Source organism: Bemisia tabaci, chromosome 6, assembly GCF_918797505.1.
Source record: "Bemisia tabaci chromosome 6, PGI_BMITA_v3".
Classification (NCBI taxonomy): Eukaryota; Metazoa; Arthropoda; class Insecta; order Hemiptera; family Aleyrodidae; genus Bemisia; species Bemisia tabaci.
In genome coordinates this window covers 19,708,632-19,733,620 of record NC_092798.1, presented here as the reverse complement: position 1 = coordinate 19,733,620, position 24,989 = coordinate 19,708,632, and the positions used below count along the sequence as shown (strand labels likewise).

The 24,989-nt window shown below is 40.9% G+C and overlaps 1 protein-coding gene across 1 annotated transcript in view; it reads left to right on the top strand.

Moving 5' to 3' along the window:
• ths (thisbe) overlaps positions 1 to 24,989 on the top strand; it is a 90,793-nt gene that overhangs the window by 48,648 nt on the left and 17,156 nt on the right. Inside the window, exons 3-4 of the mRNA XM_072301529.1 lie at positions 17,233 to 17,278; positions 20,960 to 21,101. Coding sequence (XP_072157630.1) covers positions 17,233 to 17,278; positions 20,960 to 21,101 — 188 coding nt within the window. The remainder of the gene's footprint in view (positions 1 to 17,232; positions 17,279 to 20,959; positions 21,102 to 24,989) is intronic.

The following is a 24,989-nucleotide window of genomic DNA, read 5'->3' as shown; positions in this document are numbered from 1 at the left end:
ATCGTGAGAATGGGAGCGCGACGAAGGCAGCGGGAGATATCGATTTTGCGCCATTAGATACTTAACACCCTGCATCCCTGCAACGTTTTACGTGTAAGTCATATTAAACAAGCGGTTATTTCAATGTATTATTTTATTAATCCCATTACATAAATGACTGGTTAAGGATTTAGACAAAATCAAAAATATTTTCAAAATGTGGACATCTTTGATAAGTAGGTGAGTTAGTCCAATCGTGGGCGTTTGGCAGCTCGGCGCAACGAAGTTCTAACTTTTGGTGACGGACAGGTGGATGGGCCTGGTTCTCCTCAATAGACATCACGGCTGGCGTTGATCTCCGACTCTATAACAGTATCCAGAATATGAAGCTAGAAGTCAGACGAAAAAAAAGAAAAGAAAAGAAAAGGGGGAAAAAAGGAACCTAAATTGAAGGAAGATTAAAATTTTCGCATCACTAATCCCAAATAGAAAAAGCATTCTGGTTTACTGTATCAAGCAGTCTGGTGTTCATAAATGGTGTGTATTTCTGATAATCCTGCAAGTGCAAAACGAGTTGTCGAGGCGCGTGCGGTTGCAGGAAATGTGGGCTTAAATGCTCAGCATTGTGCATCAACTGCAGTGATACATGCGAAAACATGCCTGAAATTGCTTTAGCGGACTCTGAGGACGAGGATGATGTTGAAGCTTATGACTTTTTCGACGAGCCAAGTACAGAGGAAGATTTTGAAGCTGTCATGACTGAAGTTCAAGACCTTCCAGAAAGCCCACATTCAGAAATAAACAATGAACCTAAAGGTTTGTTATTTCTTTTACACTGCTCGCTTGTTATCAAAAACTTCTTGCATAGAAAAAATACCATGACAAGCTTTATTAAACAATCAGGTGTTCGTTAGTGACATGTATTCCTGATAATCATTACCAAAAATTTCGGTTAGGATTATCAGAAATACACACCATATATGAACACCAGACTGCTAGATACAGTAAACCAGAATGCTTTTTCTGTTTGGGATAAGTGATGCAAAAATTTTAATCTTCCATCAATTTAGGTTCCTTTTTTTCCCATTTTATTTTCTTTTTTTTGTCCGACTTCTAGCTTCATATTCTGGATACTGTGTTAGAGTCGGAGATCAACGCCGGCCGTGATGTCTATGGAGGAGAACCAGGCCCATCCACCTGTCCGCCACCAAAAGTTGGAACTTCGTTGCACCGAGCTGCCAAACGCCCACGATTGGACTAACTCACTTACTTATCAAACATGTCCACATTTTGAAAATATTTTTGATTTTGTCTACATCCGTAACCAGTCATTTATGTAATGGGATTAATAAAATAATACATTGAAATAACCGCTTGTTTACTATGACTTACACGTAAAGGGTCGCAGGGATAAAGGGTGTTAAGTACCCATCCAAAAAGTAAGGTTCCCCACCTTGTATCTTCCGAGCGAAACGAGATAAATCAAATCGGTAAAAAAGCACATATCAGGCATACTCTAAGCTTTAAAACAAGCTCAAGTTTTTGAAAATCGGTCAAAGGATTCGCGAGTAAACTTAATTTTACAGAGACAACCTCCTGTCGCCGCGTGCCCACCTCCGGGGTCAGGATGCGCGGAGAGTCGATTATTGAAGACTCGGGTTATCGCCTCTATACATCACATCAACAAGGAATTTTAAAGTTTTCATTGAGTAGGCCTTACCTTACTTTTTGACGTAGTCTCCACATCTTTTTTGACATTTCTGGTATCATTACAGCAGCTTCTTGATGCCCTCCGCGTATAGAAGCTTTCGCCCTGACTCTGAAACCAGTCATTGACAGCTATCTGTACCTCTGAATCGGTTGAAAATCGCTTCCATCGTGGAAGTTTTTCCGCTCGGGAACAAATGAAAGTCACATGAAGCTAAAGTAAGAGAGTTTGAAGGATTGGGGGAAAATTTCCCTACGCAAAGCAACTGATTTGGAAGTGCAGATCGCTGTCAATGACTGGTTTTGGAGTCAAGGCGAAAGCTTCTACGCGGAAGGCATCAAGAAGCTGCTGTAATGATACCAGAAATGTCAAAAAAGATGTGGAGACTACGTCAAAAAGTAAGGTAAGGCCTACTCAATGAAAACTTTAAAATTCCTTGTTGATGTGATGTATAGAGGCGATAACCCGAGTCTTCAATAATCGACTTCTCCGTGCATCCTGACCCCGGAGGTGGGCACGCGGCGACAGGAGGTTGTCTCTAGTAAAATTAAGTTTACTCGCGAATCCTTTGACCGATTTTCAAAAACTTGAGCTTGTTTTAAAGCTTAGAGTATGCCTGATATGTGCTTTTTTACCGATTTGATTTATCTCTTTTCGCTCGGAAGATACAAGGTAGGGAACCTTACTTTTTGGATGACCCTCGTATCTAATGGCGCAAGATCGATATCTCCCGCTGCCTTCGTCGCGCTCCCATTCTCACGATTTTCACGTTAAGTGTACATATGTATATACCAATCTCTTGCAAATTTAATCGTCTTTCCACAGAAGTGACGAGATTTTCGATATTTTGAACAGAAAAAAAGTTATGAGCAAAAAATGGGGAAAAACCGTAAATTTTAGTCGTTTTTTTCAAAATGGCGGCGGGGGGAGGGTCGGATCTGTCAGGCAAGTCGAAATTCGGATTCTACGACCCAAAAAACATAAAGTTAGCCCATAATTGCTAGTTCGACTAAACTTTCCCTGTGTGGAAACCTCATGAGCGGCGTTGGAAAAGATGCCCTCGGGTCAGGTTGGCAACAGGAGCCAGCGGAGCATCAAAGATCAGACTCAGCAGTCAACAAGGTCTCCGTCTGGCCAAGTTGTCTGTTGAGCTCCGATGCCTTAGACACTTCGTGACATTCGGCTGTGGAAAAGAGCGGTAAGGGCATTTTGGGATGGGCCTCGAGATCCATAAGAGAACCTGTTAACCGCGGTTCACTAAGAAATACATTCATTGCAGTCTTAAGTAACATGGCAGCATTGTCTGCCGTCACACCCTCGATCTGTGTGACCTACCCTGTCGTGCTAAGGGAAAACGCCCCGTAAGTATTTAGACGCTGCCGTTCAGATCGAATACGGATTTTCCGAAGTGCCAATTAATTTTTTCGTCTTCTTTTTTAGGAGCATTTTGCGCGTATAATCCAATCACTTGCGGGCTGCACGAAAAAAAAAAAATTGCTGATTCAACAATTCAATTGCTAAAAACAGTGAAAACAATGTTTCGACGCAGATTTTACAACATAAAAATGCTACTTTAACCACAATGTAAACTAATTTAACCACGGGGGTGGTTAAAGTAGCATTTTTATGCTGTAAAATTTGCGTTGAAACATTGCACTCACTGTTTTTAGCAATTGAATTGTTGAATCAGCAATTTTTTTTCCGTGTGGTTATTGAAATACACAGACAAATATAGAGACAAAGTAGGTGACTGGAAAATGGAGTGGTCTCATCGGTTGACACGGCTAGTTCTTATAGACTAGGGAGGAAAATGATGGACTAACTAAAGGGTCTCTCGTGGGCTGGAGAATATCTATGCAAGGAAAGGAAGGACATGGGACATGTCGATGATTTTGAGGTCAGGTAATGGAGCCCTTAGGGCTGAAAAGCCCTACCTAGGGTTGGCCCTAGCCTGGAGCCTAGGGCCAACCTATGAATTCAAATTATCCAGAGTGAGTTATTATTACGATTATTACGCCCCGACGTCCCAAAGCAAGTATTTCACTTAATGTTTGTATGACTTCACTCATTTTTGTAGAAGGACGTTCATTTGTGAACATCCTAGGCTTAGTTTGATATTGGAATCTGAAGATGAGGACTGGTAGCGAAGTTTTTCTAGAGTTTTTCGTGTTAGATGGTTGGCTGCCCTATTTGGGCCCTAAAAGCTCCAAATTTTAACGTGCCCGCACTCTTGTCACATAGTTACTTTAGTCAGTCTTATTGCTTGCCTCCTGTGCCCACCGCAACCACCCGCTTCCACCGATTTGGTCGCTTCATTTTCCCTTTATTTTCTTTGTCTATCGTTTTGTCTATAGATCCAATAATCAGCCCGCTAAAAATTTCCAGACAAAAAAATCATAAGTTACCTAAAAAGTGAATACTTTTTCGAGAGAAATTGGGCCGCATTTGTATGCTTAAACTGCGGGGTGGACGGGTGAAAACTCGACAACGCAGCCGCGAGCTTAAGGCGAGACTTACGAATTTCCTGAGCAAACTAGATGTTTTCCCTTTATGATCCTGCACCTTACAAGAGCCCGCAACGCCTGCGCCGAGCACGAAAGGACTTCACCTGGCCCCGCGGCCGAGGCCACCCAAGAAGCATTAAACAGTATTTATGAACCTTTCGTCAGAAACACCCACCGTTTAATCATGGGTTGATTAACACGTTTCCCAGTTTAAGGAGATGGCCCATCAGCACCAGCCATCAGCCCTAGCCATCAATGGTCCTAGACCTAGTTGTCGGATCGTCTCAAACTCGCCACTTTTGAATTCTCCGAGTATAAGACAGCGACTGATTTCGGAGACGTTCGTGCAAATGATCCAAGAAAATAATAGCCTATAAGCTTCTGGAATTTCCGGAAAGTTGGAAAGTTTCATGAAATACGTCAAGCTTTGGAATTTGAGACTTATCCCAGGAAACGGTAATGGCATTTCTTGCAAGTTGACAATACTGGGTTGTATTCATTTAAATGCAATCGGAAAAATCGATACTTACCAATGCACTCTGCTTCGCTTCGAATCGATTATTTATAATGGGTTTAAATGGAGAAAGGGCAGTCTCACCAGCTTGCAAGCATTGGTCACCAGGAAATGAGCAGGTTTTACCCTTATACGTCACAGGGTGCCCTTACACGTTCACTTTAGGAGTATGTACATTCTAATGAATTACGGTCCAGATAGCTGCCGTGCTAAGCGAAAACGCCGTAAAAGCATCCGAATTTTGCCAAATTTCTTCTTTAAAAACATTTATTTTTGAAAAAATTTATGAGCATTTTTGCTCGAAATTTTCAGACATTGTATATCAAACTACGATCGAAGAAAATTCGTTCAAAGTAGAAATACTCACAAATCTTCGTATTTTGTGGAAGGAAATTTGGCAATGTCTGATGTCTTATACGGCGCTCTTACTTAGCATGGCAGATCTGTTGTTTCTACTCGGCCCGTTCTGTCCTCAGTCAGAATACGTATGTATTTTTCTCCAGCCTGTAGGAAAAAATGCCGTAGACTGAAATATGAGCGTAAGAGCACCCTAAATGGCATATCTCATCGACTGAGATTCAAAAATTCCACAGAGAAAAGAAAAGAAAAGAAAAATATATATGTACATTCAGAATTCAACTCTAACAACAGGGAAAACTGTTTTTATGGAGAAGATTTGAGTTGAGGGCTTAGGTGCATTTATAAAGTCAAGAATTCGTCAGACCACGTAAACGGTTCGTTACGACATCTCATATCTGCTCTTCAAAACTGACTTTAATTTTTTAATCATAAAGATGGGTGCGTTCGTAGAAACGAGTATGACTTTGACGATGAAATATTTTTCCACTGATAAGAATATTTTTTAGAATCCTGGTCACGCATTTATTCAAAGTTACGTATACAAACGTACCTTTTGATAGGTTGATGTTGACATCACAGTATTATGTATCAGTTGGCTCTTTTAAATAAAAAAATCTGATTGGCTCACGCTGAAATTAAGCCACTCAAGATACTTAAAGTGAATTAACTCAGAATGTGTGTTCACAAGTGAACCACTTGAACCCATCAATTATGACATCATTCGTAAAATTAGCACTGAATAAGGGATACAAATCAACCGCACGGACGCACCCACCAGGGATTAGGCTACTATATACTGGAGTTTCTTCACATTGCACACTGCATAGTTGGATGATAGGATGAATTTCTGATCAACCAGGAAAAAAGGGTAAGCTGCTTTTTATGGAGTATGTATAGTGAACTTTAAACGGACCACCGCAGGCACTCAGGCAGGGTATACGAAATTACGAACCACAATAAATGATTCCTTTTCTAAATTTTCTGGGGATTACGATAGACTCCAACTTTCCAATTTCAACTTATAGTTTAAAAAATAACGGATTTCGTCCGTGCGTTAATTCACATTTGCCCACTCGTAGAAATACCACAGTCTCTTCTAGGCAAATAATCCTCTTTCGTGGCACTTTTTTGATATATTTTACGGCTTGAGAATTTTCCTGAATATTACTTTTTTTTAAAGAAAATTACAAAAATAAATGTATCAGAAGAGGAAGGTGTAAGTGAAACTACAGAACTTTCTAATCTAATTCTTTCTATTAGAACTTTCTAATCTAGTTATTTGCCTAACGTGTGAGTTGATTTCTACGCCTAATTTGACCCCTCTGATTTTGGCTTTTTTGCGAGCGAGAAGTTTTAATGTATATACTCTTTACAACGTTGATTGCAAAAATTGAAGTCTCATTGTTAAGTTCTTAAGTTTTCAATACCTCCAACATGTCCGGGGTGAAATTTTGTGGGACAAACAAGTGCTGTAGTGCTTATTTTCTCATCCTGTCCAGCGGTCCACCACAAACGAGGAAAACACACGGTAGAAACTTTTGCGATGATGAAGTAATAGACGCGTGCTTGACTGTTACCTGCCTTTGAAGGGCGTTGGTTACTCCGAGCAGTGGCGTGGCGTGCTTTGCGATATATCGATTGTTATGCCATTTAAACCTACGGAAAAGGATCGATAAACAAGGCGTTCGCAGCGAAAACCTTAGTAATCGATTCTTTACCCTAGGTTTAAATGGCATAACAATCGATACATCGCAATTCACGCCACGCTACTGACTCCGAGACGCATCGCAAATAAGGCACGCGCCTAGATTTTGTTTTGAAAAGTGTTTAAACGCCTGGCGGCGTGTTTGAATCAAATTCCCGTGCCTCTCAATCTGGAAGCACCGTCAATTATTGAATCGGTTTCTGTTAAGTCCAAAAAATGATGAGCCCTAGCGTCCTGCGTAATAAATGAAAACCAGGGCTCATGAGTTTTTGGAATTGCGCCCGTCAAACAGAGACCGATTCAATTGCGACGAGCATCTGGAATTCAGACGACTGGGAACTCCATTAGCGTGCGTGTATTCTAGATTCAATATTGATTCAATGTTGAAACTCGACAGTGACGCGTGAACCATTGCATGTCAATATTTCTCCATTTGAAGCTATGGTGAAGAATCGACTATTGAAGTTTGCCTTGATAATCGATCCTTTTTCATAGGTTTAAATGGCAGATCGATCGATTCATCGCAAATCACGACACGCTACTGAGACTTTAGACCCGCGGGGACAACTTAATACCTGTTGTTCGATCCGATAATTGGACCCTTCGCGCCTTTGGTATTCATTTAGTCAGAGTCCACGCTTCTTTCGACGGCCAGCGCGGTCCTTCGATGGATTTCTCTCTGATTTTTCGCATTGACGCAAGCGAAAAAGTTCGCTCCGTTCCTAGTAGATGTGATCGCGATAAGATGCGATTTGATCGGAGAACGTATCGCAATTTTATCGACGTCGATTTGTTGCAATACTATCGGATAATAAATTGCGATTTTATTGCATACATTTTCAATAAAATCGCGATTTTATCGCATACATTTTCAATAAAATCGCGATTTTATCAACGGCGATTTATCGCAATATTATCGAACCAAAAATCGTGATAAATTTAGATCAAATTTTGAAATTATCAAACGCGATTTTACATCGCGCAGATGTTGATGATCCCAGCGATGTTGTCGCCGAAAAATCGTAAAAAAATCGCAACTTACCTTCAAAATATTGCATATTTTTGCTTGACAAATGCTACTTGGGGTAACTCTGCTATCCAAGCAAGAACGTAGTACGCACAGCGTACACGCAATGGAAGAGTATATGGTCATGTCGGTAATTTGGAATTTTGGTTTGATCAGGTCATAGGCCTCTTAGGGCCCAAAATGGCCGTCAAACCATGAACTCAAATTATCCAGGATTCTTTATTATTAAAATCGATACTACCAATGGTTTCAAAAATTAATATGCCACCTATTAGGTTTTGTTTCTCGCATACATTTTCTCGATTCTGCGGAAAGACGTTCATTTATATACATTCTTGGTCATTTCATCGGGGCAATAACTGGACGGAGTTACGACGTTCTTGCTGTGGACGGCGCACAGTGGATCAAGTCAATCAGAGAGTCCGGACATGAATTTTTTGCCTAAAACTACAATTTTTGATGTTTATTTCGTCAGATTTCAAACTTCGAGGGGTGCTTCTAGCAGAAAATTTCACGAGGAAACCAAAGGAACCACTTTAAAAATCTCAAAGTTTTGTATTAACGAAGTTATAAGCTTGCAAAGTTACCAAAATTTGTCCGACCTCTCCTATTAACTCGATCCATTGTGCGGTGGGTCGATTCGTAGTAGTCTTAAAGAAGGGGAGACCGCAGCCCCAATTTCACTAAGTCGAGCATATACTCAGTTGCAAACAAGTGCGGAATAAATTACCCGTTTATTTGAAGAAAGGCATATCCGGGCTAAATTTTTCACAGCACTCGTGTCCTTTTTCGGACGAGCCGTTCAAACAGCGACGCTTCTCTCACTTGTCGTGCGGCGCAATTTGTTGGGTTTGGACCTGTTTGGATGCGCCACGGGCATGGGCCATGTTTTACATATCTTGCATCTCTATTGACGAAACTCTTCAAGGAAGGAATTCGAATTCCATTTACGGTCCACCCACCCGCAGAATATGCGGGCTTTTTCTCTAGATGGTATTTCACGAGACCCGAACCGGCCAATCAGGCGCTAGACATACGCGGATTAGAGCAAACACTCGGCGAAAGTTTATTCGGCGCTAACGATTTCTAACATCGAATAACCAGCGCTATACTTCCATCGGACGAGTATTAGTAGTGACATTTTCCGCTCGAGTGAATTTGCGCGATTTTTACATGGAAATAAATTGGTCGAACTAACGAATAGAGAGGTTTTAAGAAATACGGGTTCGAGCTTTTGCACGGAATGCGAACTTCTATTTTATTGGCTCATGAATTTTGGCTCTCTATCAGATACTATGAGACTCCTTTCTTGGACCGATGGAAATAATATAGTGGACGACAGGAACAAGTGTAGCTTGCTGAGAGCTCATGCTTAAGTGAAAGGTCAGATACAGATGTATATCACCATCTAAGAGAGGCGCACATCTCGATGGCATGCTCATTACTGAGGTTATGAAGCTGAAACGTCGAGCAGCCATCAAGAAAAAACCAGGAGTTTAGACAAAAAGATCCATTGAAGGTACAGGGGAACTTTGAATACTTGAAAAAGCGATGGTATTCAATTTATCTGTACAACTTGTTATATTTAGTAAATTATCTCTCAGACCAAAATAAATAATAACAAGTTTTCACTCGGAGTTATTTTATTTTTCCAAAAATTTTCTGAGGCATTTATTCATATTACTCTATTCTTACCGCATGCAGTACTGTCAATTCGGACTGAAATGTAAGACGGAAATGATTTCCATTGGAGTTATCATGCTAGACTGAGTTTTAACCCCCTAAACTGAGTTTTATCCCTGTGTAAAATATTCGTGTAAAAAGATGATGAGGAATAGGTGAAGAGCTCGAGTATTCCTTTGAAATCAAACATTTTTTATCCGGAAAACTTTGTAGGATCAGTGAATGTTAAATTCAGAAAAAAATCAGTCTATAGGAGATTGTTTACCGAAACAATAGAACTGAAACTAATCATTTCGGAAAATAGAACGGAAAATTGCGAAGGTCGAATCGTGAAGCAATTCAACAAATAATGCGCGTGCATTCTAGTTGAAAAACAATTATCGAAACCCCATACTTATTTGTTAGAATTTTGCTCTTGTAATCATTTTCAAATGCCTATCGATTACCACCTTCGTCTTCCTTGTGATGAGTTTTCTTGTGTCTTGATTGGAAAAAAAAAAAACCACCTCTAAGAAAATATTGTTTCAGAAGAACTGGAGAACAATCATCGAGAGATGTGTGTAGATCGACACCTGTCTATCGCGGAAGACTCCGTTATCGTGTCTCTGCAAGCTCGGCAAAAGTCTGATGGCGGCGGCAGGCGGGGCACACGCCGGGGCCTTTGGCGTCGGAGGGCGCGCCGGGAGCAAGAAGGGACAAGGGAAGGGGGGACGTCGATGATCCGAGAATCGCGCGTATTATGTGACATAAATTTACCCAGTAAGCGATAACTCCTTCGCGGCCGCCACCGCCGCTGCAGTTAGTGCAATTAGTACAACGCAGGGCGGTCGCCGCGCGCCGCTCAACTGGGCGCCGCCTGCTTGTTCCACAGTGGGCACAATCTCCAATTTTCGAAACTTGCAATGCGCACGTCTAAAAAATGTAGTCAAACGGACTGAATGTAACAGAATCGAATCAAATCAAACTGTGGGGGCAAATGAGTCAGGAGTGGTTCTGGGTTTACTACCCGCGTGTTTTCTCATATTGAAATTGCAAAGTCGAGAAAAATTATGAATAAAATAAACTATCAGGAACTCGCACACAAACCTTCGTCAAAATTTTTAAATGTTTTGCGAAAAAATATGTTGAATAAGAGTCTAAGTAAGAGTAAAAGTTCCAACCTCAAGTTTTTAGTTTGATTTCAATGTGACAAGGTGGTAAAAATAGTGCTGGGGGTTTCGGTTTATTCTTTTATAATGAGTCAAAAATAGTTCTTCATTGCAAAATGTAGTCCATTAATGTGGGGTCAAATCATCTCAAAAATCCTCGATTGACAATCAGATAACTGCCCAGATATTGAAGTAGTGTTAATGCACGGAACTACTCGCCCTGGTTTATAATACGAGGTTTTTTTTTAAAAATCTGATTTTTTCTGCCCACGTTGCGCCGAGCCTAAGCGAAGAAGGTGCAGCGACAAGAGCAGAATCGAAAGAACGTTACTCATTTGATCCGTGACCCCATGCACAGAGACAATCAGAGCTTCGACCAGATTAGCTAATTACAAATAGATTCGATTACTGTTTTCATCGGTCATTCTTTTTGAAGAATAAAAGCACCCGCTTCTTAAACGTTCTTAATCTCTTAACCCACGTGGGAGGTTGAGTTATGACCTTGAAAATACCTGGAATGTCCAACCTGTGCTAAGAGCTAACCACAGGAGCACCCCGCAATGCAATCTCGCGAAATGCAGTCGCAACATGCAAATGATGTGCTGCTTGCTGACTTTCAGCTTTCCATTTCTTTGAGATCAAACGATGGATTAATCGTGATCTTGACAATTTTTCATGGATTTATGTTTTTTGCGAGACTTGAGCTTGCAATATCAGAATTCGACGTAAGAAGAACCTACAGTAAAGGTTCTCCAATTAAACGCGAGACAGCATGCTCCATGAATGTTCAAAAAGCGGACTATTCTGCACGACAATTTATGATACAAATATTTTAACTCCGGTGTGGGCTGTGAAGTATCAGGCAAAACTGAAGGCGTTTTCGACTGATGACAACTGTTTGCGTGGTGACACAACAACGCGTGCCACGTAAAGGGATAAAATAAACTCGCATGCCCGTCATTTTTTTGTAGACAAGTCAGGATCCACCAAGATACAACATATTTGAAAGACCTTTTGTAATACGCAAATGAATTAAATGAAAAGGAACTGTGTAGCATGTAACCCGTCAGTACCTAATTTCTTTTTGGTTTAATTAAGCTCACCCATTTTCTTTCAGCATAGATACGACCAATTTGCACTTTCAAAAATTAAAGGGATGCATGAGTTTTGTAGTTCTCTTAGCGAGTTTTCTGATTGTAGAGAGAGAGAGTTACGCGAATCGTTGCAATCGATATATACGTTTTTAAACTTTAGATATAGATTTTATAGAACATTTTTAAACTTTAGATATAGATTTTATAGATTTATTCTCACCATTAGAATCGAAGGAGGTCATGTCTATGTTATAGTTTGGATCGCCAATATGCAGTCTGCAGGGTGATTATTAAAGTGGATCGACAAAGCGATAGACAAAGAAGACAAAGGGAAAATTGAGCGGCCCGATTGGTCGAAACGGGTGGTTGCAATGGACAAAGAGGGCGAGGAATAGATTAACCAACGGCAATCCACGAGGGACCCTAGTTAGTCAATTGTTTTCTCCCTTATAATCTATAACGACCACCCATTTCAACCCACAAGATCGCTCCAAGTCCTCTTCGTCTCCTTTGTCCAACGCTTTGTCTACCAATTTCAACAGCAGCCTGTCGATGACGTCACGAATGAAATCTTCTGCCCCGGCCGTTTCGTCTCCATTCCCTCTCACGCACTCGCACAAAGCTCGACCCGGTTCGCGTAATCCTCGAAGACACGAAGAAAAGTGAAAGAAAAGACCAACCTCGCGGCAACAGCAGGGAATAATTTGTAGGTGGCATAAGCTCCGGAGCTGCACCACGTCGTGAAGGAGGGGGGAGGGGGTGAGAATTATGAAAACCCTGGATGCTCCTTCGTCTCGGAGCGTGCAGGGCGCGTCTCGGTTGCACGCAATAAGATATAGTGTTACACTTTTAGAGATAGTTGCACCTGTTGCACGGTTCCGAGACACCGCGCACAAATCGTCGCTCCCCCGATTCAAACGCGTATCTGTTCCTCGAGATGAGCCCTAGGGTCCGTATAACTCCGTGCTGTCCAGGGTGCGAGTTAAAAAGGGGTTGGGTTGTTTTGACCGAGGGAGGGCGAAATGCTTAGCGGTGCTTCACCACGTGTAGCTACTCCAGCACGTGCGACGCGACACCCCGCGCCTACCTTGACGGGCTCCGCGATATATTGGATTTCTGCATTCCGCACCATTCGGCGAAATGGGAGAATGCTCCTTCTTTCGCGCCGAGCCTCTCTTGAGCGCGAGAAAACAACCAGGTTCGATGGATGTCTCGTAACGGTCGTATGATCAGTATGGACTAGATCTCATCAATACTTGCACCCGTCTAATTAGAAAAATCAAAGTTGCTTGTTAACAGAATACCTTTTGAGCTATGTTAATATGGCACTGGTGTGTTGCAATCTTTTGCCAGAGCGAAATTGTACTTTTACCAGGCAAATCTTTCAGTCTTTCTAACGGAAAATTTTACTGAATTTTCTTGAGATCACGCTGAAAAATCTGCAACATTTTTTTTTAAACCCCCGCAGTCGCACTCTTGCGGGCTATTCAAATTGATAGACAAAGAAAACTAAGGGAAAATGGAGCGATCCTATTGGTGATTGTAATGCTGGAGATAAGTGATGGACCAACTAACGGAAACCGACACAGGATACTCTATAGTTACCCCATCATTAATTGCTCCCTTAGGCTATGAAAAGTGAACCACTCAGAAGTAAACCAAAAGTTTCCTTTTGTCTTATTTGTCTATAGCTTCGTCTATCAATTTCACTAATCAGCCCGTTGGAAAACATTGTATAGTTAGAGTCAATTTTGCAATATTTGAATGGAATTACGTTCCTTCTCCAGAGAATCAACAAAGTAACTTCTCTTTTCGCTCTTGGATCTGGAGTCCAGACTCTTAAAAAAGTTGACAAGAATGAATACTCTTGATTCAAACGGATTTTCACCCGAATCGCAAGAAAACTAGCTGAAGTTAAAGTGCTTGGCTCTCGATTCAAGCAAAAATCCAATTGAATCAAGATTATTTTTCCTTGTCAAATTTGTATAAGAGTCTGGACTCTGGATCCAAGAGACGTTTTTTCCAGTGCAGGAAAAGTTTGCATCAGTCCATTTCTCCTTTTTACAACTCCACTAATGCGCACATCCATGCCCTCACTCGACGAACCAATTAACAAAATTCAAAGCATCATCCTCCGCTTTTAATAATCCGAGCTCCCACGCGCCTGCGCAGAGAGGACACCGAAACACCCGCCTCGCCGCGCCACCGCAGCGCAACCGCAGCGCAGACAAACAGTAGGGAGACGAGGAGAATTAAAGCGCGTAATTCGATTCCCTTGAATCCTCGCCGATTTCAAAAGGAACGAGGAGAGGCGTTGAAAGGGCCCGAGGAATTAAGGGATGAGGGAAAGGATCACCTCCGTGCCCGTAAAACCGAGCGTCATCGCGTTCGAGCACCTTGAAAACGCCGGGATGCGCTCAAGTGCACTCATCAAAAACCACATAGCTCCAATGTAAAACGCAGGGTAGATACGCGGTTTTGTCACGTGATAGTTATTACCGCCCAGGTTGTGCGAAAATATGGATATTTTTATGGGTTTTACATGAGAGGATGCTGTTTTTAAGTACTATTTGGCAACGATGGTTGCGCCGATGAGGGTCCGGTCCTACTCAGCCTCCCGCATTGTTTCCGGGGTAGCAACAATGATATTTTTCGCTAATTGCGCGCCGCCGTCAGGATCGGGGCCAGGGCCAAGATTTACGGCGAGGAGAAAATGAGGTGTTGTAAACGGGATATGCTCCATTTCGGATGAGCTTTAGAGTCCGTTAGATCGCTTGTGTTTCGCGGCTCATCCGATGGTGGGCATGGGTGGTTTTGATGGCTACCGATTCAATTTTGATGCTGGGCTGAGGCTGAGGCGTGGGGTTGAAACCAATCAAACGGCTCAAAATGCTCCTAGCACTGTTGCCTCTCTTTGGAGCGTCACGTCGAAAATGGAAATCGTCAGTATGTAAGTTAAGCACATTTACATCAAAAGGAACTAACTATATCCATTGTGACAAGATCCCTGTCATACTTATGTATTTTTATGGATCTGAGGGCTCATGTCAGAATAGACACAGTTCCTTTTGATTTAAATACGTCCAGTTTAGAGTTGAAAACGAGTAAAATTACACGGACTGCGTTTAAATAATAAAGTACCAAGTCGGAACAAGTTTGAATCTAGAGGAATACGTTTGAAGTTTTATTCCTTCGTAGGAGTCATTTTTAAGAACACAGTTTAAAAGCTATATTCATGCTAAAATTATTCTTTCTCCACTTTGAATTTTTGTCATTTATGCAATCCATCCCTTTAGCAGATATCCTTTTAAGGAGAAGAGCTCCCTGAGAGGTCTTTTTTGGTCTTAAAATGGACGTATTTCTGCCAAACGGAACTATGTGCGTTTTGTCGTGAGCCCTGCTATGCATATATTCTGATGGGTCTCAGGGATCATGTCTTAATGCACATAGTTCCGTTCTGCAGATACGTCGAAATGAAGTGCGCAAGAATGGCGCAATTATGGTACCACATAATGAAAGTATTATTGGATTTTCTCCTGTTTTGCCCTTCAACAGTTGATAATAGCTAATCTTTCAGTTCACTTGATACAATTCTACATTTGCACAAAGTTCCTTGTTTTTCCCTCTGAAATCTATACTATATATGCTATTGACGAATGTTGCCAGGATTAGAGTACCTATATAGCGAGAGTATGGACAGATCGCTTCATGGAGGGCTTAGGGCCCAAAAGTGAAGCCACCTTTCTAACCAACTTCTAACGCACAAAATTTCACTGCCAGTCTGCAGATTCCAATTCTAATCAAGATGGCTAAGAATGTACATACATGAGCGTTCTTCCGCAAAAATGAGTAAATTTATGCAAAAACTAAGTCAAATACGTGCTTTATAAACGATGGTTCGTAACAATTGTATTAGTAAAGCGCTCTGGATAATTAAAATTCATAGGTTGGCTGCATTTCTGGGCCCTAGCTTTATTCGCGGAGACATCGGTGACGGCCTGATGGATTTTTGGAGTTTCACATCTGTGTATACTCTCGCTATACAGGTACTCTAGCCAGGATGGTATTCAATTAGTTAATCAAAACTTGAGTTTCAAAGTCATTAAACATCATGGATTCATGGCACCATCGCGCAACCAATGTACTCTTTAAAATTGGAGAAGAAAAATTAATGCACGAGGTGCGAAATCCACTCATTTCCAGCAACATCACTTGAATGTTTTGAACCATAATTTTTCGCAGAGGACGTGCCCTCCGCCGACACAACAAGTATGCAACGCGTGCGACCTTTTCAGACGCGTTAGCAAGCCACACTCACTCCAAAGCCCGGAATAGTAATGAAATGGCCCATACCTGCGCGAGATCCATTTTGATAAATGAACGCCGTATTTATCCTAAAAAGTACTATGCGCATAGAGTTTCCGTGCAGCATAGTTCCTTTTAGCAGAAATACGCTCAAGTGTCGCACTCCTGAGCCCTGAACTGCCGTGCTAAGGAAAAACGCCGTATGAACATTCGAGAGTTGCCAAATTTTCACCAATAAAATGTTTGTTTTGGAGGAAAATTGTCCACATTTTCCCTCAAAATTTTCAGACTTTTTAGGTCAAATTGCAAGCAAAATTACCTGAAAAATTGGGAGAAAAATATTCACAAATTTTCTTGAAAATTATTGATTCGTCAAAGGAAATTTGGCAACGCCTGAAGGCTTATACGGCGTTCTTCCTTAGCATGGCAGTGAAGGACCGAAGAGAGCGGAGAGAACACTCGGTCGTAGCCGGATCGAATCGCCGTGTCAGCCGCACGGATGAAACCCTCGATCTGACAGAAACAGCATCAGTCCAGGAATTATTGCAACGGACCCCCTCATTTTCAGCTCCTTATCGTTAGACTTTCAGGCCGTTTCCAGCTCTGACTTTTGTCTGTCCCTCGAGTGCAAACATTTTGATAGCGCACTACAAAGACGACCATTGTGGCAGAACTAGGCATTTGCGGTCTGCCCTTGCCTTGCATTCTGCTATTTGGTCAATTTATAATATTTATGATTGTGGACGGATACTTGAAAGAGTGTGTAAGATGTGACGGTTTGATCGGTCTTTCGACTCTTTGTTCGAGACATCGTCCAGCCGAAGGGTATATTTGTTCCTTTTATTCTCCTCTACTCTGAAACACTCATGCAGCAATCCAGTATATTAGTAGTAAGAGTATAAGCCAAAATGACTGGACATTGGACATAGAAGCAACGTAATCACGAAACGTAACATACTCAATCATTACCTTTTCGAAACTCTTTTCTATTTTTTTCGTTTTATTCCTCTACGGATGTATAATTTTCCCCTATTTTATACAATAGTTGAATGGATGTAAATTATTAGGACTCTGCCAACGTATGCATTCGCATCTTGTCTACTGATTTTTGTGAGATTTTGCGGAAAAACACGACGTAGTTGTAGAGTTTAAAGTTATACTTTTTTAACTTTGTAGTAATTTATTATTCTTTTTTTGTGTTTCAGGTTATATAAGCTTGCTGTCTCTGCGAACTTAATCTGCTTGTTGATGGTGAGTGAAGTATCTTTATTTTTATAATAATTGTTAAAGGAAGGACATTTTCTTATGCACCCAAATCACGCGGTTCAAATATTGCATCCAAAATTTCAGTTTCTTGTTCCACGGTGTTCTTTTTACTAACATCATTTTGAAGGATAACAGTTTAAAAACGTTGGTTAATTGCAAGTATATGATCCAAATTTTTTACATTTAGTACGATAGACAAAATTCACTGTGATTAAGCGTTAGAATTCGGACAGTACTCTGTATAATGCAGAATTATGGAAGCCGCAGCTTGCGACAGAAAAAGCGCCTTCAATCTCCAGCATGCCATTTCACGACGAGCGTGCTGATATAGTTGTATCCTCAACTGGGACATTTTCTGAGGAGATGCTCCTACTATATTTCTGTATACGTCTTCCTCTCCACGGTTTGACGAGGTAGGAAAAGAGAAATGAGTACATGAGAAATAACGAAAAATAGTATCTCTTTTAAATACAGGAAAGATCTTAGTATTTTCGAAACCGCTCAGCATATTCTAAAGAAACAATAAACCCTCAGTGGTTAAAAAATTCATGTGAGTTTTCAACACATTGACGGTTTAGAATGGCATAGCGAATCGTGTTTGATTTAATTTAACTTATCTTTAGGACGTTAAAACTGAAATAATCTGTATTCCGGCTTACGACGTTACACATTCTTTGTAACTAGACCGAGTTTTCCGTAATTTCGCATCCTCGATTCTTCATGGAATGTATGCGTGTGCGTATGAACTTCTTCAGTGGGTGAGGTCCACCTCTCTGAAAGAGGTGGCTCCATTCGAATGCCGTTGCACCTGAATTTAATTCTGAGGGATAGAAAGGTGCATAAATTGGAAACTCCTGAGGCGCTAATGCAGACTCTTTATTGCGCTTACATCATGAAGGAACATAATTACCACCTGTGAATCTTTGAGAACGAGTGTGAAAAAGAGCTAGACACCGTGACTTCGACCCCGAACACCCAAATCGCGCGCCACCGTTTATGGCTCTAATAAAACTCTACATGCAATAAATGTCCTCGGATAACATCATTATAATTAAGTAATTACTGAGATAAATTAGCTAATACTATCAATTCCTTTTTATACAGCTGTAAACACGCATTTTGTACACGCATTAATTGCTGCGGTGAAGCTCTTTTGTCGGTCCTTCCAGAATTGCGCGATTGTTGAAAACCTATATCAGGCGAAGGCGGTCTTAATCTCACCTTTTTGCCTCCTACATAATTCATAGACTAGTTAAGGAATTATGGTATCAATTAAGAGAATAGATACACGTTTTCTATCGATTCTATCCGTTTTCTTATTCATACTGAAAATTGTGTCGAAAAATTTGTATCAGCATTTTCTTACAGGATCATTCGGTTCTAAACTAATAGACATTTCCGTTCGTTGATATCTATGAAATTCGTTGATGACTTGGTCATACTTGTATTCGGTAATAAAATGTATGCAGAGGTCTCGTAACTCGTACTTTTTCCGTATTTAAGTTAATGAATCTGAAATAACTACTCCCCCCCCACCCCCCCCCCAATGACCCCTCCTCTTTTTCCGTCTATCAGCAATTCACCACTCATCTTAAGGGTTTGTAAATACAAACCGGGTGGAATTCATGCTAACTCAAAAAGAATTTCAATGAAGATTCGATTTTCTTTTAAAAAAATAAATAAATAAAATTTGGCTCTATCAGACTCTGCTGGGCTCAATTGAAAGTACTCATGAACTGCAGATTCTTATGCATGACTTATTAAGCAGACATTTTTCTGAAAACATAGGCTTTCCTTGCGGCCTGAGGAGCATTGTACCGACATGCTTTGGACCTTTTGCTGGGCGAGAACCATATTCATCAGTATAGACAGGATAGAGGAATATCCAACAATATAATTTACCAAATAATAACAATTCTTTACGATGAAAATATCAACCTCTAATATGAAAGCCTCTACAATTCAAATGGTGCGTTTTAAGTTCATCATCACCGCGCAACCAAGTCATTGAAAAACACGCTCTTTCGCGAAGGAAATATATCGCTATCTTTCAATTTTATTCCTGCATCCATTTACATTCTGGTTTTCAGCGAACATGCCGTCTGGCAGAACATATGCAGCTCCATCAAACCGAGGTTCCGCATGGATGGTCGCGGGGGTGGAAGGGTGCGGGGGTGTGTGATATTCAACTATTCCGAAGGGAGGCTTTATCGAGATGAATTGCGGGCTGCGTTAAGCGAAAAAATCCCACCCCAGATTCAACATGAGCCTGCATTCGTACCGGAATCCACTATAAAAAAGGCTCATTCAGATATTTTGGATTGATTCCTTCCGCTTGACGATGTCCAATTTCCCGTTTCTTGCGGAAGTTACGCATGCATATTGGCGACCGCAAAGATCTTTTGAGCGGCTTATTTTTGGCTTTCATTCAAATGTCACCCGACGGAGCCAAGAGCCCTCTTATCAGGCTTTCGGGCTCGAGTGTGGACGTTTTCCCGAAAAGCCGGAGAAAAAAGGAGGCGAGACTCGGGAACATGTTCCGGTTTATGAACGGGGCATTTGGCAGGAGATCCCGGCTTGAAGATACATCAATTGTTGCGGGGGATGTATTTGTATCGCGGAATTGTGTACGCGCCGGAAGTCGGCGAAAAATAAGGCTTAACTAAATTATCTCGCTGCGAGTTATGACAGCCGAAATCCAAAAATATTCCGCGCGAGTCGCCGGCTGCTTCTGGATATTGAAACTCTACCAGCGAGAGCTATGCGATTGATTTATATAATAGTTCATCTCAATTGCTTTTTCAAAAGTATTTTTTTATTGATTCTGAATTATTGCGAACATGGAGTGATACATGCAAGTCCGTCTGGGGCTTGATCGTGCATTGCTACGCCCTTTGCTAGCCCTCTGAGTGTATAATATTGGAAAATACGAAAAAATTGATGGGCTATAAATTGTGCGTCTTTAATCGCAGCATAAAATGACTTTTCTTTCAGATGTGTTTTCATTTCGCCTCTTCTGGCGGTCCAGACACGAATGGGACTACAATTCTTACAAAATAAAAACCAACAAATTAAATTAATAATTTTAATAACAGCGAGTGTGTAGTTCCGCAGAAAAGTAGCCTCAAATCCGTTATGGTTTTTTAATCATTGGGCTTGATTCTACTTTTTCTCCGAGGTGCCTATATAATATTTAGTTTTTTAGCCTTTTCGCCCAAAATGTTTAAGACAAACAAATCATTATCAATGTTCTTTAAAGATGAATGAGGGTTGAGATTAGGGGCAGCGCACGGTGGATCGAGTTTGTAGGAGAAGTCGGACAAAATTTGGAAACTTTCAACGCTTATCACTCCGTTTATACAAAATTTTCAGGTTCTAAAAGTGGTTTTCCCGTGAAATTTTCTTCTCGAAGCACCTACTGAAATTTAAAACGTGACGAAATAAACATCAAAATTTGCAGTTTCAGTCAAAAATTTCATGTCCGACCTCTCTAATTGACTCGATTCACCATGCGGCGTGCGAACTTAAACTAAAGGGAGGGAAACGAAATTTGGAAAAAAGATAGAGGGGCGCAGGGGGATTTCCTGCGTTCGGGAGCGGAGTGCCATAGGTTCAAGGCACCCCTTGAAAGGAAAAGTCTTGACATTTTGAAAATTTTGTTTTCAGGTTTTGAGCTGTGGCGCTGAGCCCCGATCGGTGCGTCTGTATAGTGAATGCAGCAGTAATTTCATTAGGGTAGACATGAGAGGTCGGGTCGTAGCAGAGGAAGCGTCATCCATATTGGAACTACCACAGCTAGAGAAATTTCGTAAGTACATTTCTCCCTTTATTCCCAAAACTCCAACAAGAAGAAAGGTAACTAAGCGGAGTTATGCATGTCAAACCCTGAGCGCACGACTATTTCCACGCATCGAGATAGGTTGGCCAGTTTTTTCGCCTTCATTTCGATGACTAGGCAAAATCAGCTCCCATGAGTTCGAATAGTCGCATCCTCCGATATTGAAGTGTGCATGCATGTGGTAAGCGTATTAGCTGAAGCACAACTAATGTCTCTCTTTTGTTTAGACTTTAGAGTAAAGGCGGATCCAGACGCTTAGAACGGGGGAGGGAAGGGGGCGCTAAGGGAGTTCCGGAAGATTTCCACAGAAATCCCCCCCCCGGTCTCCCAGAAATTTCCGAAATTTTAAAGCATCTAACCGAATACAACTTCCTTCCTTTTTTCCCCCGTTACTTCCTTCTTCCTTTTTTTCCCTTTTTCGTTTACCCATTTTTCGAGCGAACGGGCTCCCCACACCACTACCCCCCCCCCCCCCCCCCTTGAATCCGCCTGTGGCTCAGAGAGGAAAGAGGGCAGGGGTGATGTTAAGTAATAATTTGCGAGAAAAAAAGAGTGTCCCCGGTTTGGAGGTCAATTTTTAATAAAACAGACACCACCATGCTTTTTGCAAAAGTGTTCTCCAAGAATCCTTGTCTCTCGCAGGAATTCCAGCGAGAGATAGCCACAGGAAAACTGTCGGAGGGAAAGACTTGGCGCCGAAACTCTTTCCGGTAGAGGAAAACCGTCAGTGCGGGGGCGTGTATCGAATTTTCCCGCAGCGGTAGACACTTTAACAATTTTGCCGGGTCCGCTCTGTCGCGTCGCGATACGGATTTGTCCTCATTCGCAGACGGGGGAGCGATTAAAGGTCAAAGCTGTTATAAACGCAATAAAAGAAATGGACTTCGGTGCGTATAATCATTCCCTCGTTCAAAATTGCGCGTGCCCGGCGAGATAGAATTATTTACGATCATTTTAACTTTTTTTTCAAACTAGAATGAGCACGGCCTTATCTCGGATTAATAAACGGCGATTTTTGTTTCGTTTTTGTCTTCCTTTTTTTTCTGTTTTCCGGCAGTTTAACTCACGCACTGGCGCTTCATAATTGTCGCCGTCTGTGCTTTTGTCGTGCGTTCTCTTTGGGACGAGTGAAAACGAAAAGTTCCAATGAAAGGGTCGAATGATCATAATTAAGATATCCAAAAACCGACAAGTTACTGTGTCAATGATTCTCAAGTTTCGACATCAATTTTTTGGCGCGTATACGTAGTATACCGCCTTTGCGATCGTTTCGAACCCTGCTCGATACAATAACCGAGTCCCTTAGTTCCTTACCGAAAAGTGACTACCGCGAACTTTTGAGATTTTCCAAAGCGTGTAAAAAGTTTATTTATCCATCAATAATTATGATTTAAAGTTGTTTCTCATTCTGGGGGTCGCTAGTTTATGTGCAGTGAATACCAAGAGTCTACGTTACTTGGTTTTTTTAAAAAAAGCCTAAGAATGCGACGCGCTGATTTAAAATATGCATATATAAGCAGAATCAAGCGAATTGATTCGAGGATGGCTGAGCAGGTCGGCACTCTCGGAATGAGAATCTAACTCCTCCGTTTTGTTCAAAACGTTGCTTTGACAGATCTGTAACCTCGGTTATACTGTTCAAAAGTTGGTACCCGTGCTCTGAAAAACCCAAATAAGCCAAGTTCGTGTAACTATGGTGTCATTGCCTCGACCGGGCTGTGCTGTGTTGCCAATTGTTGGAGGATAGGTTACTTGCCCGGTGGTGGCTACCGCCACTCATGATAGTGCAATCTGTGTAAGTGCAATCTGTGATGAGCCTCGAGACTCATTAGACCATTAGCTAAACGTGGCTCATACAGGAATCCACTTACCCCTCTCTTCCCCACGCTCCTGATCACTGCGTCGGCGTCTCGACGAACAATACGAAAAACAACAGAAAAAGCAACTAAATTTGAGCTCAACTTAAGTAAGCTAAAATTCAATGGTATCTAAATAATATGGAATAATTCTAAGATAAAATTTGTTAAACTCAATTTATGTTTTAATTTTTGCATCTATATATAATACTCACCTTATATATAAATATCAAAGATTAAAATGCAAAAATGATAATAGACAACCATTTTTTCCATTTAGTAAAATATAGTCCATGACCTCTTTTAATCGCATTAAACTTACAAAGACTTGGCTAATGACGGTCGCCAAGCGAGGCCGGGATCCTCAGCCCCTCGCCCAATTACTTACGCTTCATTAACCATTTCACCGTCACGCTAGGATTCGTCCAATTTAAAAAAAAAAATTGTTTCGCGAGTTTTTAGCAATTTTTTCCTTACTTTCCGTTAAAACACGAATTAAAAGAGGTCTCATTCATAAAAATCGGCCAATTAGAAGAGAAGTTACAGTATTCGAAATCCGAAGAAATCAACAAAACTTCTCCAAACAAAAAATAAAATGAAGGGGGAAAAAAGAAATGTATAAATTACAATTTAATATGATTGACCTCAGAATTTGACAAGCAATTCAATTATAAAAAGGAGAAAAAATTGAGTGAAATTACAAAAAATTAGCCTCTTGCAAGGGGCTTTCTTGTATGAGTTTTGACCTGAAGACAAGTAAATCCCGTTATATTATTAAAACGAAATTGACTCCATAGTTTAATGCCTTAGTTTCTTGAATACGATTATTTTAAGCACTCGAAAATTTATACCAGCAATTTTACCCATGGAGTGATTTCCTGAGAGCTGATAATATCACGAATTTCTCATAGAGCCCTTCAAAAATGGCTTGCTTTTTGGGCAGCCGATTCGGCCATCAAACCGGGGTTTAAATGGAAGCTGATAATAACACAAAGCTCTGAGAAAAATTTTGAGATGAGTATAGGAACGGTTTGTAAATTACGAGGAGAGGCGGGCATTCTGTTCAGCATATCGATACATAAGTATTTTCACACGTAGAATTTAATTTTCACGTCAGGGAGTCGACATATTTTGATTTTTTTTATTTTATACGGAAAATTTATGGTTTTTCGGGATTGAAATTACTTACAATTGTTTCATGAAAAATGAATGCACCCAAAATGACTATAGCATTTTGACTTTCACATACGTGCACTCACTAAATTGATTGGTAAATTCAAAGAGTGGGTACATCGACCTGGTATATCAAGTTTCTGCGATTTTTTACGGCAAATCGGTAGATTTTCGGGATGTGGATTGCTTACTTTCAATTCATGAATGAATAAAGCATGGGCATGGTTGAGCTTCTTTGCATGAAAAGACGTTTAAAATAACAAAATCAAGACATATTTAAGACAATGGACCACTAGACAAGGTACGATTTTAGGCATTCTGATACATGTTTCTTGACCAGAATTTCACGTAAAACACGATTCGCGCAACGAAAATTACCGAAATCAACTCCCAAAATAAGCCCCAAAATACCTTTAAATCGACTTTATCTTCTAGGAGTTCGACAGAATTTTTCCTTTCTTCGCTTAAATTTTTCCGTAGCACTTTTCTTCAAGAATCTGAAAAGATTTTGCTTGAGGCAGATCAAAAAACTTAAATTTGTTCGAATAGCTTTCTAGATTCACAATACACGGTCTCGTGAAGGTGCGTCGTTGACCTTGCAGTGTTGGATCGTGAATTCTCTTGTTGTGCTGCTTGCCTTTTTTGAAATCTCTGTAAATGAAAACTAAAGGGGTTGATATGTGCGAGTTAATGACGCGCCTTATCAACACATTGTGTTGGAGTTCACTGCTTGTTTTCTTTTACACCTCGCCCAACGGAAAAAAAATCCGAAGCATTTAAAGAGTAATGAATAATTCTGTTGGTTAAGTAGTTGGAAGTCATAATTGGA